General features: G+C 55.6%; 4 protein-coding genes across 4 annotated transcripts; 2 read left to right on the plus strand and 2 right to left on the minus strand.

Annotated features, from left to right (window-relative positions):
* Nucleotides 1–8: 8 nt before the first annotated feature.
* BDW74DRAFT_177210 (Alpha/Beta hydrolase protein) lies at nucleotides 9–1113 on the minus strand (the record flags this gene model as incomplete). The annotated part of the gene is made up of 2 exons (XM_073728817.1): nucleotides 9–266; nucleotides 325–1113. 2 exons carry the CDS (start codon nucleotides 1111–1113, stop codon nucleotides 9–11), a joined length of 1047 nt encoding a protein of 348 aa, XP_073584915.1.
* Nucleotides 1114–1294: 181 nt separating this feature from the next.
* On the plus strand, nucleotides 1295–9517 carry BDW74DRAFT_139610 (type I polyketide synthase). The gene is made up of 4 exons (XM_073722493.1): nucleotides 1295–2747; nucleotides 2805–5968; nucleotides 6028–6124; nucleotides 6181–9517. Exons 1-4 carry the CDS (start codon nucleotides 1475–1477, stop codon nucleotides 9222–9224), a joined length of 7578 nt encoding a protein of 2525 aa, XP_073584916.1. The 5' UTR covers nucleotides 1295–1474; the 3' UTR covers nucleotides 9225–9517.
* A 1086-nt stretch (nucleotides 9518–10603) lies between these two features.
* BDW74DRAFT_151470 (cytochrome P450) lies at nucleotides 10604–11878 on the plus strand (the record flags this gene model as incomplete). Its single annotated transcript, XM_073724188.1, has 3 exons — nucleotides 10604–10666; nucleotides 10729–11099; nucleotides 11178–11878. Coding segments are annotated over 3 exons (1046 nt in total), but the record flags the coding sequence as incomplete, so codon positions are not given.
* A 283-nt stretch (nucleotides 11879–12161) lies between these two features.
* Nucleotides 12162–13735, minus strand: BDW74DRAFT_177213 (terpene synthase family protein; the record flags this gene model as incomplete). The annotated part of the gene is made up of 9 exons (XM_073728818.1): nucleotides 12162–12231; nucleotides 12297–12538; nucleotides 12606–12639; nucleotides 12697–12786; nucleotides 12838–12994; nucleotides 13050–13244; nucleotides 13308–13326; nucleotides 13378–13501; nucleotides 13563–13735. 9 exons carry the CDS (start codon nucleotides 13733–13735, stop codon nucleotides 12162–12164), a joined length of 1104 nt encoding a protein of 367 aa, XP_073584918.1.
* Between the last annotated feature and the right edge of the window lie 208 nt (nucleotides 13736–13943).

Genomic DNA, 13943 nt, shown 5'->3' on the forward strand with positions numbered 1-13943 from the left:
GCCACTAACTACAGGCGCGCCTCGACCCCCTGGGGCTGAGCCAGCAGTGGCACCACCGGCCGTGGTGCCATCTCCACAGGTTCAACCGGCCCCCAAATCTCCTTTCCACCCCAGAGCTCGCGCAGAAAGCCACATCCCTCTGCCAGCCAAGGCTCTTGCATCGTCAATGAGGCGTCGAAGTTGTGTTCGCCCGGTCGCACCGACAGAATCCGAGGCACCTCCGGCGGCAACCGCTTCACGAACTCGGTTGAGCACGACATGGGAACCTATACAAAATACAACTTTTAGTAGCCATTTTGCAGAAAGCCGGGAGTATATTCTTACCACCGAGTCATTCTCCCCATGAATTACCCAGATCGGCGGGCAATAGGTCCCCTTCTCAATAACCTTGAGCGCATCCAGCCGCGGATCCGGCCTCTGCGCCATCATGCGCGGAAGTCGTCCCTGCTGCAGAATACACGCGACCAACCCCCACATTTCCAGTACATCTCCACGTGTTCGTACCGTCCCCCTGGTCTTCTGCACATACGCCCGGATCTGCGCCTCTGCCTGTCGCGGCGGTGGCGGCATGGTCCCTAGAATTGGACGCGGCCGCGCCATCTTCAACTCGGGTACATTGTAGTATAGTGGCGCATACAGCGTAACAACGGCTTTGATGCCAGCATCTGGTCTCTGAAGCGCTGAGTAGAGCGCGATTGACCCGCCTGCACTGTGTCCGGCGCATATGATACGGTCGAGATCAGGGCGCGTCGTCCAGTTTTCTGACTCTGCGATCCCCGGTAACGTCTGCAGAAACCAGGCCCAGAATGCGTCCATGTCGTCGAGGATATCGGCGCCTGTGGCTTCCGGCAGCAGCCGGTAATCTGGTGCGATGATTAGAGCATTTTGTGAGAGCGCGAACTCCAGCAGCCAGTCTGGCCACCAGCCTTTGTACAATCGGTCGCCGACGATGAAGCCGCCACCGTGCCAGTAGACGAGCACGGGGGCGGATTGGGGTTCGTCTGCAGGGGCATTTGTTGCTGTCTTGGGGGTGAAGATCGAGACTTCGATTGGGTGGGCGGCGACGGTTGTGTAGACGATGTCGCGACGGTTGAAATCGCTGAATTTTCCCATCTTTGATTGTTGTGTATGGTGTTGACCAGCTCAGGTTCTCTCCCTCGCACTCGATGATTTTGGATAGTTGACCGGCTGAGTGCCCCTGCAGCGTTCGGCCCCCAAGCACGGCTGAAGTCCAGGTCCCTATCTAGGCGCGCGACTCCACCAGACTCTCCAGGTGGCATCATGTTGAAGGATCACTCACACAGCCGCAGTGGTATCATCTCCAGTCTCTGGCTTCTGAAACTCAGCCCTATCTCTGCTGCAGGATCATATACATACGATCGTCATTCCAGGGGAAAACGAGCCCTAATTCAGCCCAGCCCAGCCGTTGCATCTCGATACCTCATTTTCATCTCCTTCACTCCTTGCATTCAACATGTCGCCCAGCATTGACATTGACATCCTCAACGGCCACTCTCAGCCTACTACCGAGACAACTCCCCATGCGGCAGCACCAGCCGACCTCGGCATGGCCAGCGACATTACATCCACCACCACAACCCCCGAGATGAACAGCACACCAATCGCCATCTGCGGCATGGGCGTCCGACTGCCCAGCGGAATCCGAAGCCCCTCCGACCTCTTCAACTTCCTCCTCAACAAGGGCGACGCCCGGAACATTGTCCCATCCGATCGCTACAACGTCGATGCCTACTACGACCCCTCCGGCAAGCCCGGCACCATCAAAACAAAATACGGCTACTACCTCGACGTCGACCTCGCCCAGTTTGACGCCACCATGTTCGGCATGTCCAACACCGAACTCACAACCCTAGACCCCAGTCAACGCCTCCTCCTAGAAGTCACCCGCGAGGCGTTTGAAAGCGCCGGCGAGCCGGGTTTCCGCGGCAGCAACATCGGCACCTTCGTCGGTGACTTCACAGAAGACTGGCAGGACGTGCAGAACATCGACCTGCTCAACCACCAGCCGTACCTGATGCTCGGCAAATCCGATTTCTCGCTTGCCAACCGCCTCGCCTTTGAATATGACCTTGTGGGTCCCAGCGTCGTTACTAAAACCGCCTGCTCCGCGACCGCAGAAGCCCTCCACCAAGCCGTCCTAGCCATCCGCTCAGGCTCCTGCCCCTCCGCCATCGTAGCGGGCGCGAACGTTATCATCACGCCCCGAACCAGCATCTCTATGTCCCAGCTCGGCCTCCTCGCGCCTGACGGAAACTGCAAGACTTTCGACGCAGCCGCCAATGGCTTCGCGCGCGGCGAGTCCGTTTGCGCACTCTACCTCAAGCGTCTCGACGACGCCGTTCGCGACGGAAACCCTATCCGTGCGGTCATCCGCGCCTGCGAGAGCAACGCTGATGGAGGCGACGGGACGCGCACATTCGGCACGCCGAACCCAAAGTCGCAGGAAAAGCTGATTCGACACGCGTATGCGTCTGCTGGGTTATCGATGAACGAGACGAAAGTCGTTGAGCTGCACGGTACGGGAACCGTCGTCGGAGACCCGCTCGAGACGTCCGCGATCGCGAGCTGCTTCGGCGGCGATGAGCGTGTGTATATTGGTTCCGTCAAGCCGAATCTGGGACATGGAGAGGGTGCGTCTGCGCTCAGCAGTATTATCAAGGCGGTGATGGCGCTGGAGAATAAGACCGTCTTGCCAAATATCAAGTTCAATACGCCGAATCCGAAGAGTGAGCCACCACTTGCGATATTTTTTGGTGTGAGATATGACTAATTTTGTGTGGTAGTTCCCTGGGATCGAAACCTTGTTGTTCCCGTCGAGCCGACGCAGTGGCCTGAGGGTGCCCGCGAGCGCATTAGTATGAACTCGTTTGGTCTGGGAGGGTCGAATGTCCATGTTGTTTTGGACTCCGCGAACTCCATGGGTGTCCCTGCGCAGCCACTTCGACATGCCATTGCGGATCGTCTACCGACGCACAAGTCACTGCTTCTCCTGTCGGGTAACAGTGCGCCTGCTATTACAGAGTTGGCGTCCAAGTACGGGGAGTACCTGGAGAAGAACCCCGCCAACCTCGAGGCTATGGTCTACACGCTCGCCACACGGAGAGAGCGATTGAAGCTGGGCAGTTACGTTATCGCAGATGGGGTGACAATCGGCGAGCCCATCACCCCAGCTGAATCCAAAGATATTCGTCAGGTCGCTTTCATCTTCACCGGCCAGGGTGCACAGTGGGTCGGTATGGGCCGCGAGATGCTAAAAGAGAACGCCGAATTCGCCGCCAGCATCGAGGAGATGGACAAGGTGCTCCGGTCGATCGAGCACCCACCTAGCTGGTCCCTGGAGGGACTGTTGACAGCCGACCCATCGGAAAAGGATTTGTTCAGCGCGACCGATATCTCGCAGCCGATTTGCGCTGCTATTCAGGTGGCATATGTCGACGCCCTCGCAGCCTGGAACATCAAGCCCGCTGCTGTGGTCGGCCACTCCAGTGGAGAGGTTGCGTCCGCGTACGCTGCTGGCGTGCTGAGTCGGAAGGAGGCTATCATTGCTGCGTACTACCGTGGCTATGCCTGTGCGCGCTGTGAGATCCCTGGTGCTATGGCCGCTGTGGGTTTGGGACGTGATGATGTTGAGAAACATCTTAAACCTGGGGTCGTGCTTGCGTGCGAGAACAGCAACGCTAGTGCCACGATTTCTGGCGACCTCGCCGCTGTAGAGGAGACGATGAAGAGTCTGAAGCAGGCGGATCCCAATGTGTTTGTCCGCCGGCTCCGTGTCCCTGTTGCGTACCACTCCCACCACATCAAGACAATCGGCGGTCTGTACAAGTCCCTCGTTGCGCCGTACCTCTCCCCCAAGACCCCGACGTTGCCGTTCTACTCCACTGTCTACGGCCGCCAGGTGCGCGAGAGCAAAGCTCTGGGCGCAGAGTACTGGCAGCTCAACATCGAGAACCCAGTTCTCTTCCGCACCGCCGTCTCCCAGATGCTCTCGGACATGAAGGACACGGCTCATCTCGAGATTGGCCCTCACTCCGCTTTGGCCGGCCCCCTGCGCCAGATCTACAAGGAGACCGGCAGTACGCAGACGCCCTACGCCTCGCTCGCAGAACGTGGCCAGGATGCTGCGCGCGTCTTCCTATCTGCCATCGGTACACTGTTTACCTTCGGTATCACTCCTACACCTCCCGCCTCCGAACACGCCTACACGCTCCCTGACCTGCCCACGTACGCCTGGAACTATGCCAACCCCTACTGGTCCGAGACCCGCGTTATGGCAGGCTGGAGGTTCCGCGAGCACGCCAGACATGAGATTCTAGGCCAGCGAATTCTGGAGAGCACCGACGTTGAGCCCTCGTGGCGGAACCTGATCCGTGTGCGTGATGTCCCGTGGCTGTCTGGCCACTGCGTGGAGAAGGACATTATCTTTCCGGCTGCTGGATATATTGCCATTGCCGGAACGGCCATTGGTCAGCTCACTGGCTCCGCAGCGTACACCGTGCAGAACGTGCACATTGCGTCGGCTATGATCCTAGAAGAGGACAAGAGTCTCGAAGTCGTGACGACGCTCCGCAAGCACGCCCTCACAGCTGCTGACAACAGCAAATGGTGGGAATTCGCCATCTCCTCAGAGAACAAGGGCACATGGACAAAGCACTGCTGGGGTCTCGTCACCGAGGGCTGTGCCGTTTCCACCCCCGCAAACCCCGACGTTTCCCCCCTCGCACGCACCGTTGACTCGAAGCGCTGGTACCAGACGCTCTCCCGCGCAGGGCTCAACTACAGCGACCGATTCGTGGGCCTGCAGGACATCACCGCCAACCCCGTCGACCTGCTCGCATCCGCCGTAATCCCCGATATCCAGATCGAGGGCGAAGAGTATGCCCTCCACCCGTCGACCCTCGACATCGTACTGCAGTCCTGGTCCATCGCCGCCACGAACGGCGAGTACCGCCGCCTCGACCACATGTTCCTGCCTACCTTTATCGAGCAGTTCTACGTCAGTGATAGCGGCAGGCAGTCCCCGCTGCGTGTTCGCACGACAGCTAAGGAGTCTGTTGTTCAGGCTGAGGGTGACTCGTACGGTTTGACGGCTGACGACCAGGTCGCTTTCGTGCTGAACGGTTTCCATGCTAGTCGTATGGGCGGATCGTTTAGGCAGGAGCCTCCTAGAACGAATGCGTGGTCGGTGCAGTGGCATCCGGCGATTGACCTTGCGCCGCTGGATACCCTTATTCGTCCTACGGGTGAGATGACTGACAGCGTTGCGCTGGCCGAACAAGTTTGTCTACTGTGTGCGATGGAGATCGATGAGACGGCGTCATCAATTCCCGAGGCTTCTCTCGCGAAACCCTTCTTTAAGAACTACCTGGACGGAGTCCGCAAGCAGCTGCAGCTAATTGATCAAGGACTCTCCAAGACTCCAGGTGCACAGGATCTGAAGAAACTAGCATCCAGCCGCGATGCCCGCCTCGCTAAACTCGCTGAACTCGTGCAACAAGGCAAAGGCGGACCCAGCGAAGTCTCCATCTCCGCCCTCTGCCGCGCCGCAACAAACGTCAAGCCCGTCCTCGAAGGAAGCCAATCCTACCTAGACCTCCTCCTCGCTGACGGCTTGCTCCAAGGCATCTACGACGAGTACAACAGATGGTCCGACACACGCGACTTCTTCCGCGTGCTGGGTCTGAACAAGCCTCAGCTGCGCGTTCTCGAGATCGGCGCCGGAACTGGAAGCTTGACGGCTGTTGTGCTAGACGCTCTGCACTCTGAGGAGGGTGAACGCTTGTACGGGGAGTACATGATTACGGATGTCTCTGCGGGATTTGTCAACCAGACGAAGGAGCGCTTTGCGGAGTATCAGAACCTCAAGTATGCGGTTTGTGATATTACGCTTGATCCCCTGGAGCAGGGGTTTGAGGGCGGGAGTTATGATTTGGTGCTGGCTTCTAACGTAAGTTTTACGGCTTGATGATAGTGATGGTTTGTGGGATATGTGACTGACTAGAGCAGGTTCTCCATGCAACACCTAACCTCCACGACACGCTGTCCCGCTGTCGGTCTCTGCTGAAGCCTGATGGGCAGCTTTACCTGCAGGAGATTACTACTGGTATGTCCCAGCCCCTTTATCATGCTATGTTTTGTTTCCTTTTCTAAGATATATAGAAACCCGCCGAGCCGACGTCGTCTTCGGCCTCTTCGAAGGATGGTGGGTCGGCGTCGAAGACGGCCGCATCGAACGTCCTCTCCTCACCGAGCCAGAATGGGACGTCAAACTGCGCCAGAGCGGCTTCCAGGGCATCCAGCACGCTGTCCGCGACAACTACCACCCGGATCTCTTCCTCATTAGCAACATCGTTGCCCGCGCTGCGAGCCCTGAGACTGAGCTTGGTGATGACATGCGCGTTACTTTGCTCAAGCCAACCGAGGCCCTGGGTCAGTTCGGACAGCAAGTTAAGGCCGCGCTGCAGAGCTCTGGATACACTGTCGATGAGCTCACCTGGGGATCTGGGGATACCCTACCTGCCGACCAGCCTGTTGTATCGCTTATGGATGTCGACATCGACACGCCCATGCTGACCGATATCGACGCCGACAACCTGGCCGCCTTCATTAACTTCGCTGAAGAAATCTCCGGCCAGGCTGTTGTCTGGTTGATGCGTTCTGCACAGATGGACTGCACAGATCCCCACCAGGGCAAAATGCTAGGACTAGCGCGGTGCATCAGGTCCGAAATGGCCATTGACTTTGTCACCGTCGAGCTGGACAGCCTAACCAATACGAGCCAAACCATCGTCGCGATCCTCGGTCAAGTCCAGCGCGCACAGAGGACCGCCACAGACGCCGACGACAGTCTCGACATCGAGTCCGAATACGTTGTGCAGAACGGTCAGGTCGTCGTCAGCCGATTCCACCACCTCGCTGTTGACGATGCTCTCAACGCCGCCGCGCCTCCGATTGACGGGAAGCATTTGGCTCTCGGGCAGCCCGGGCTGCTGCAGTCCATGTCGTGGATTGGACACCGTTTCCCTTCGTCTATGCCGGCGGACTCTGTGCAGATCAATCCCCGCTTCGTGGGTATGAACTTCCATGATATTGCGGAAGCTATGGCGATTATGGATCCTGAGGGCAGCACCGACGCAGACGGATACCATGGTCTCGGTGGTGAGGGTACGGCTATTGTAACCGCGGTCGGAGCGAACGTCAGCCATGTTGCCGTTGGCGACCGCGTCGCCTTCATGGATGTCCCCACTGGTGCCTTTGCGACCGAGATCCAGATTCCCGGAGCGCTTGTTGCGAAGGTCCCGGAGAACCTGAGCGACGAGGATGCCGCCGGCTTAACCGTACCCTACTTGACGGTGATGTGGTCATTGCTGGAAAAAGCACACCTCAAGCGCGGCCAGACAGTCCTCATCCACAGTGCAGCCGGTGGTGTCGGTATCGCAGCCATCCACATCGCGCGCTGGGTCGGCGCCGAGATCTACGTTACCGTTGGATCTGGAGAGAAGGTCAGGTTCCTGACTGAAGAGCTGGGTGTACCGCGCGAGCGCATCTTCCACTCGCGCAACGACAGTTTCGTGGCTGATATCATGTGCGCGACTAACGGCGTCGGCGTGGACGTCGTGCTCAACTCGCTTTCCGGAGAACTTCTACACGCCTCGTGGAGATGTGTCGCGACGGAGGGATGCATGGTTGACCTCGGAAAGCGAGACTTCCTCGGCCGTGGCCGGCTCGCTATGCGTCCGTTCACTGACAACAGGGCGTTCTTCGGTATTGATCTTTCACCTCTGTCAATCCACAGCAAGGCGAAGCTTGTCCCGCTGATGAATCTGATGATCGAGCTTCTACGTGAAGAGAAGATCTTCCCTCTCCGTCCGACGACGGTGTTCGAGGCCGACAAGATCCAGGATGCGTTCCGCTATATGCAGAAGGGTGTTCATCGCGGCCGTATCGTCGTCCGCATGCCTTCTCCGTCGGAAGATACCCTCGGACTGACCATGCCCACCCCTAAGCCAACCTTCAAATCTGAAGCCGCCTACCTCCTCTCCGGCGGCATGGGCGGTCTCGGCCGCTCTGTCATCTCCTGGATGGTCAGCCACGGCGCGCGGCACATCGCCGTGATGTCCCCAACCGCCGGAACCCGCCCAGAACACCAGGCGTTCATCAACGAGTTAGCTGAACGAGGCTGCCTGCTGCAATGCTTACCCGGCGACGTCGCAGACGCCTCCTTCGTGCGCAGCGTCATTGAAACCGTGCAGGGAACATCTACCCGCCCTATCAAGGGCGTTCTCCAACTTGCCATGGTCCTCCGCGACGCGGGCTTCGTCAACATGGACCACGAGTCCTGGACCGCCGCGATCAACCCCAAGGTCGCCGGAACACTGAACCTGCACGACCTCGCTCCAAAGGAACTGGACTTCTTCGTCATGTTCGGCTCTGTTGCTGGTACGCTGGGCGCATATGGACAAGCAAACTACGCGGCCGCCAACTCCTTCCTCGACTCGTTTACACGGTTCCGACACAAACAGGGTCTGCCCGCGTCTGTTCTGGATATCGCAGCTGTCGGAGACGTCGGCTACGTTGCATCCAACAACGACGTTGCGGAGCGGTTAGAGCGGAATCTCTCGCGCTTCATGAGCGAAGCTGATTTCCTGCACGGGCTGCATCTTGTTCTTGAGCGCTCACATGCGAAATTCATTACGCCGGAACCCAGCACAACAAGCAAGATCTACACCGCACCCTCCCAAATAATCCTCTACAACGAACCAACCCGCCCCCTCTCAGATCCACAAACGACAATGGCCGGCCGCCGCGACCCTCGCCTCTCCATCTTCCGCAACAACCAAACGGCCTCCGCCGAGACATCCGAGTCCGGAAACGAAGGCTCCCTGCGGTCTTTCCTCACCTCTTTACAGTCTGAACCCGAAAAACTCTCCGACCCCTCCTCCTCAATATTCATGGCGACCGAAATCGCGCGCCGCATCTACGCGTTCCTGATGAAGGAGGATGTGGAGATTGATACTGCTCAAACGCTCAGTGCTATGGGCGCAGATTCCCTGGTGGCCATTGAGATTAGGAATTGGTGGAAGCAGGCGCTTGGTGTGGATGTTACGGTGTTGGAGTTGACGAGTGGCGGGAATACGCTTGCGGATCTGGGGGGTTTGGCCATTCAGAGGTTGAGGGAGAAGTTTTTGGGGAAGAGTTCGTGATTTCGGGGGGTTGTATTGATCATTCTAGTCTGGGATAGCATATATGGGTAATGGAGTTATGGGATCTTCTTTTTATGAAATTAGTCCCCGTGTTCATTGACCTGCCGGGTGAGTAGAACCTTGGAAGACCCGGTCATTAATACATACCTGTACCATTCGCACTGGCTTTAGCGCTCAGTGTCATAGTATAACGTACCCAAAGACACGGTTTGTGCTTCCAATACAGAGTTCCTCAATTATTCGGGCGTTATTTTGGGATGGTATACGCTGCGGTCTATAGAGGTAGGGCTACTGGTCCCACGTGACTCGAACCTCTTCATCTAACATTCTTGTCGTCTCATTTGTCTCTATAACTGTTGCTCATAGAGATGGCTGAGTAGTTGTATGCTTTATGTAAATATTCTAAAGTTCTTGTATTTGACTATCTGGTAGCATTACTCTGAATCCTGGTGTTCTGTGTTAAATGCTATAATACTTCGCAGATATTTATTCCGCTTTACCGCTGAGAATGAGACAGAAGATCAAGGATACTAACTATGGATCCATGCCGTAAACTGTGCGCCTTCATATCTTCATCCAGAAGCTGAAAAAATCACTGACAGAGATAACATCAAGGTGTGAATCAGAATCGATCAGAATCACATTGCTGATTGCGGGGTGGCACCACTCCCAGCTCGGCCCTTGAGGCTGAGCAGCCCTAGCGCGGTGGTGCCACGGGGTCAAACAAGCCCTAACTAACCCATCTATCTACGCCTTCGCCCCAAAACACTCTGCTTAAAAACACAAGGCATCCATTGGACGTCCCCGTCGCCTCTGCATCAAATTTTCTGCAAGGATTCTGGCCCTCGCCCGCCATGGAGTCCGCCATCACCACGCTCAGCCCGACAACATGGGCTCTGCTCGCCCTAACCCTCCTCGCAGCCGCACGCAGCCTATTCTCTCACACCAAAGGCAAGCCCTGGATCCGCGTCGGTTCCTCTCCCGGCCTATTCGGATGGAACCGCAAGTCCGCCTCCGCAGAATTCCGAACGAACGGCCGAAAAATCATACGCGATGCCTACAAGCAACATAAAGGAAACAATTTCGTCGTGCAGACCGCCAACAAGGAACAGCTCGTCATCGACCCCAAGTACCTCCCTGAGATCCGCATGCTCCCGGAAACCAAAATCAGCCATGCGCAGGTTATTGTGGATAACCTGGTCGGGGAGCATATTGGGGCGGAAATGGCCATGCATGGGGCGCAGCATATTGATGCCGTCCGGGGGCCGGTGACGAAGAATTTGAGTACGCAGCCTACAATGCCATACCATATTCCGGAAGAGGAGTTACTGGTTAGGAGGGAAGGACTGATGAATTTGATCTAGATAAGCTCGTCCCCATGATGGCACGCGAGTACAGACGTGTCAGCGAGTTCCTATTTAGCCAGATTGGACTTGATGCCAGTATGCCAGACCCCCCCTATCCCCTTCACCACCCCTCTACCCTCTTCTAACGCAAAGTGCAGACCAAATAAACGTCTACCAATTCTGCTACGCCACCGTGTCCAGCATAACCTCCGCCGTGCTCATCGGCGAAGACCTCACGCACATCGGCGGCTGGAACGAGATCGTCATGGAGTATTTCCCCGAAGCATGGCGGATCCGGAACGCATTGTGGCACTGGCCTCGTGTTTTGCGGCCGTTCGTGAAACCATTATTAGTCCGGAATAACCAGCTCGAGAGTATAATTACCAAGGCGGAGAATTTTCTTAAGGAGCCGGTGCGGAAACGCCGCGAGCCAGCTAATCAGGATGTCGATGTGTTGAAGTTTCTGGCGGAGTATGGCGAGAGCGAGAGGAAGATTGCGATGCAGATTGTGGGGATTATTACGGGGGCTGTATGTTTTCCTTCCATCCAGTCTACCCTTCTATCCTAGTGCATAGAGGGGGAGGTGCTAACGTTGGTTGTGGTGTAGTTGAATACGTCAACCCACGCCCTTACCCAAGCAATCTACGACCTGTGCTCGCACCCAGAATACATCGAGCCCATCCGCACTGAAGCACTCGACGCCCTCGCCTCCGAAGGAGGCCAGTGGACACTATCCGCAACGAAAAAACTACACCTCCTCGACGCCTTCCTCAAGGAATCCCTCCGCCTCTTTGCACCCGAGGGGTTAGCCGTAACGCGCGTCTCGACGGGCCCGATTACACTGAGTGACGGAACACACATCCCAACGGGAACATACCTCTCCGTGGCCGGCGAAGCAATGGCTCTGGACGACGAATTCTACCCGCACGCAAGCGAATTCAACCCCCGCCGGTTCCTTGGGAAAGACGGGAAACCCGTTACCCCGGAGAGCGTCTTCCACGGCATTGAAGCGGGTAATGGGAACTGGGGTGCTGGGAGGCTGACGTGTCCAGGCCGGCACTTTGCGAGCGCCATGGCGAAGATCATTGTGGCGAGTCTGGTTATTAAGTTTGATGTGAAGTTTCCGGGAGATCAGAAGGAGGGGCCGAAGGGCGTTGAGGATGATTGTAATTATGTGCCGGATTTGGGGCAGAAGGTTGTGCTTACGGAGAGGGTGTGAGTGGTGGTTGATTAAGCATTGAAAAAGGGGGGCTGGGTAGGTACTAGATGAAAGACAGGAGCTGAAATGCTACTAGACAGATGTTGTCTTAGATATCGAGTGAAAAGAATCTTCTAGCATTCATGGGTGCGCTGTCAGCTCATCTGGGCTTATATACATGCACATACCGCATTTTCTTTGATTAGAGATAGATCCCAGTCTATCTACTACGTTACTAGCATGACAATAACGAGCTTACGGCTACAGTATTTTCTTCGGACCTATGAAAAACCATGATGTGATTTATGTCTAGTTTATATGTAGGTATGTATATAAAGTGACAACGACCTTGTTCTGGCACCGTAGACGTGTGACAGGACTCCCTTCCATCTTTTAGATATGAAACTCTACCTCATTCCGCTCATTTATCTCAGAGTGCCTGAAGTATCGTTGTCCGGAGTAACTAGGCCGTGTATTCAGTATAATAACCCTGGGAGGAAAAGCAGATTCAAGAAAGATGAGACATACCTCCAATGCGTAAGTCCCATAACCACATTCTTACAGCCCTCAATAAACGCCTTTTGAATGCCCAGCGTCGTACGTGGAGGCAAATCAAGCGATTGAGATTGGGCACGGAGACGACCTTCAATGTTCCGGAACCCCTGCGCGGCCTCACGAACATAGTCATGGGATCGGCGCATAGCCTCTTTGCAGTCGATACCCTCATTCAGCATAATTACGGGGACCATATTCTCGATCTGGTTATCGGCCTATGCATGCCCGGAAAGATGAGTGGTTAGCGAGACCAGATAGAAAAAGTGACCGAGAGAGCCGTACAATCTCCTTTCTCAACGAGAACATATCATTTATCCTGGAACAGACAGCGGTTAGTATTCTATACTCACAGAGTAGGAGGAAAGATACACACATATGAACCGAGTAAGACGTATGTCTCCACAGTGACTGCATGAGGTCGGTATCGATATCATTGCGGGAGGTATCAATGCCATAGATAAACCTGCATGACTCCAGTTAGTACTCTAGCTGCGACAAGCTCTGTCAGACGTACGGTATCGTCGCAATGACGGGGTAAACGCCCGCCGTCTGCTCTCTGCGCTCCCAATACTCCGCTAGCGAGGGAACCCGATTCCCACGGAAGAGCATGTCGACTGTATCGACGCTGGAGACGTAGAAGAGCTTCTGTTCTAGGAGAACGCTGAGTGTGTCTAGAACATCATCAGTGAGCAACTTGAACCTCGACGTGCAGACATCGAGACAAACCCTGTGAGCACTCCAGCCGTAAATGCGCAGCAACCTCATCCCAGCAATGTAACGCATGCTGTAACTCCTCCGAGAATTCTGACAGATCGGGCATCCGGTCAGAGTTGCTAAGGACAGCGCGGAAGTATTGCATTGACTTTTGGCGGTAGGCAAGGGCGGCCTCAGTGTTGGCTGAGAGGGTGCCGCAGTCGAATACTTGATATCGTTAGGAAAGATACCATACAGTTAGATGGGGAACTATGCAAGTCTTGGCCATACAGTCATCCCAGATAAAGTACTATTACGCGTTAGCTTACACTTTGGAAAGAGGTTGTTAGTCCCGTCCTACCCAAGCAAATGCCTTAGCAACCGTGCAGAGCTTCTCAAACGAAGTTTTGGCACACATAACGGCTGCGAAAACGCCAAACTCGGCCTTCTGGAATTTCCGTGCTGTTATCGGATTGGGAACCCAACTATACTCTTATCATTAGTGCTTGTCCCAGTCAAGATTAGGGTGTAGTAGCGACAGCGCACCGTTCTAGCCAGGGATTCAGGATGTCGTCCCTGACTTTCTCGTACTCCGGATGTAGAACAGGCCTCCACTCTGGAAACAGCGAATAGAAGGTTGGGAGCGTGGCCTTTTGGCCGCGGATGCTCTCGCGGAACTCCGCGTGGGTTAGGGTTTGGGTTGTGGTCGCCTCAGGCATTTCGTACCTAAATGGTTGATGGATTACCTATAGGGTTGGGATCAAGAAGACGGAAGTGGCTGGCTCTACTCGCGTTGGAGGAAGATGATTAAATAGGCTATTTCCTGGATAAAGACATTATCTTACGGTAATCTTCAGCGAACAGGGTGCTCACCTCAGCTACGCCACTAACTTTTGGATGTCGGCAATACACCTCCATTTTTGGGAT

This window comes from Aspergillus multicolor, assembly GCF_047715735.1.
Source record: "Aspergillus multicolor strain CBS 133.54 unplaced genomic scaffold BDW74scaffold_9, whole genome shotgun sequence".
Classification (NCBI taxonomy): domain Eukaryota; kingdom Fungi; phylum Ascomycota; class Eurotiomycetes; order Eurotiales; family Aspergillaceae; genus Aspergillus; species Aspergillus multicolor.

Coding starts and splice junctions, on each gene's coding strand:
- BDW74DRAFT_139610 (XM_073722493.1), top strand. CDS start 1,475: ATGTCGCCCAGCATTGACATTGACATCCTCAACGGCCACTCTCAGCCT. Junction 2,748..2,804: donor CAATACGCCGAATCCGAAGA/GTGAGCCACCAC, acceptor TTTGTGTGGTAG/TTCCCTGGGATCGAAACCTT. Junction 5,969..6,027: donor ATTTGGTGCTGGCTTCTAAC/GTAAGTTTTACG, acceptor TGACTAGAGCAG/GTTCTCCATGCAACACCTAA.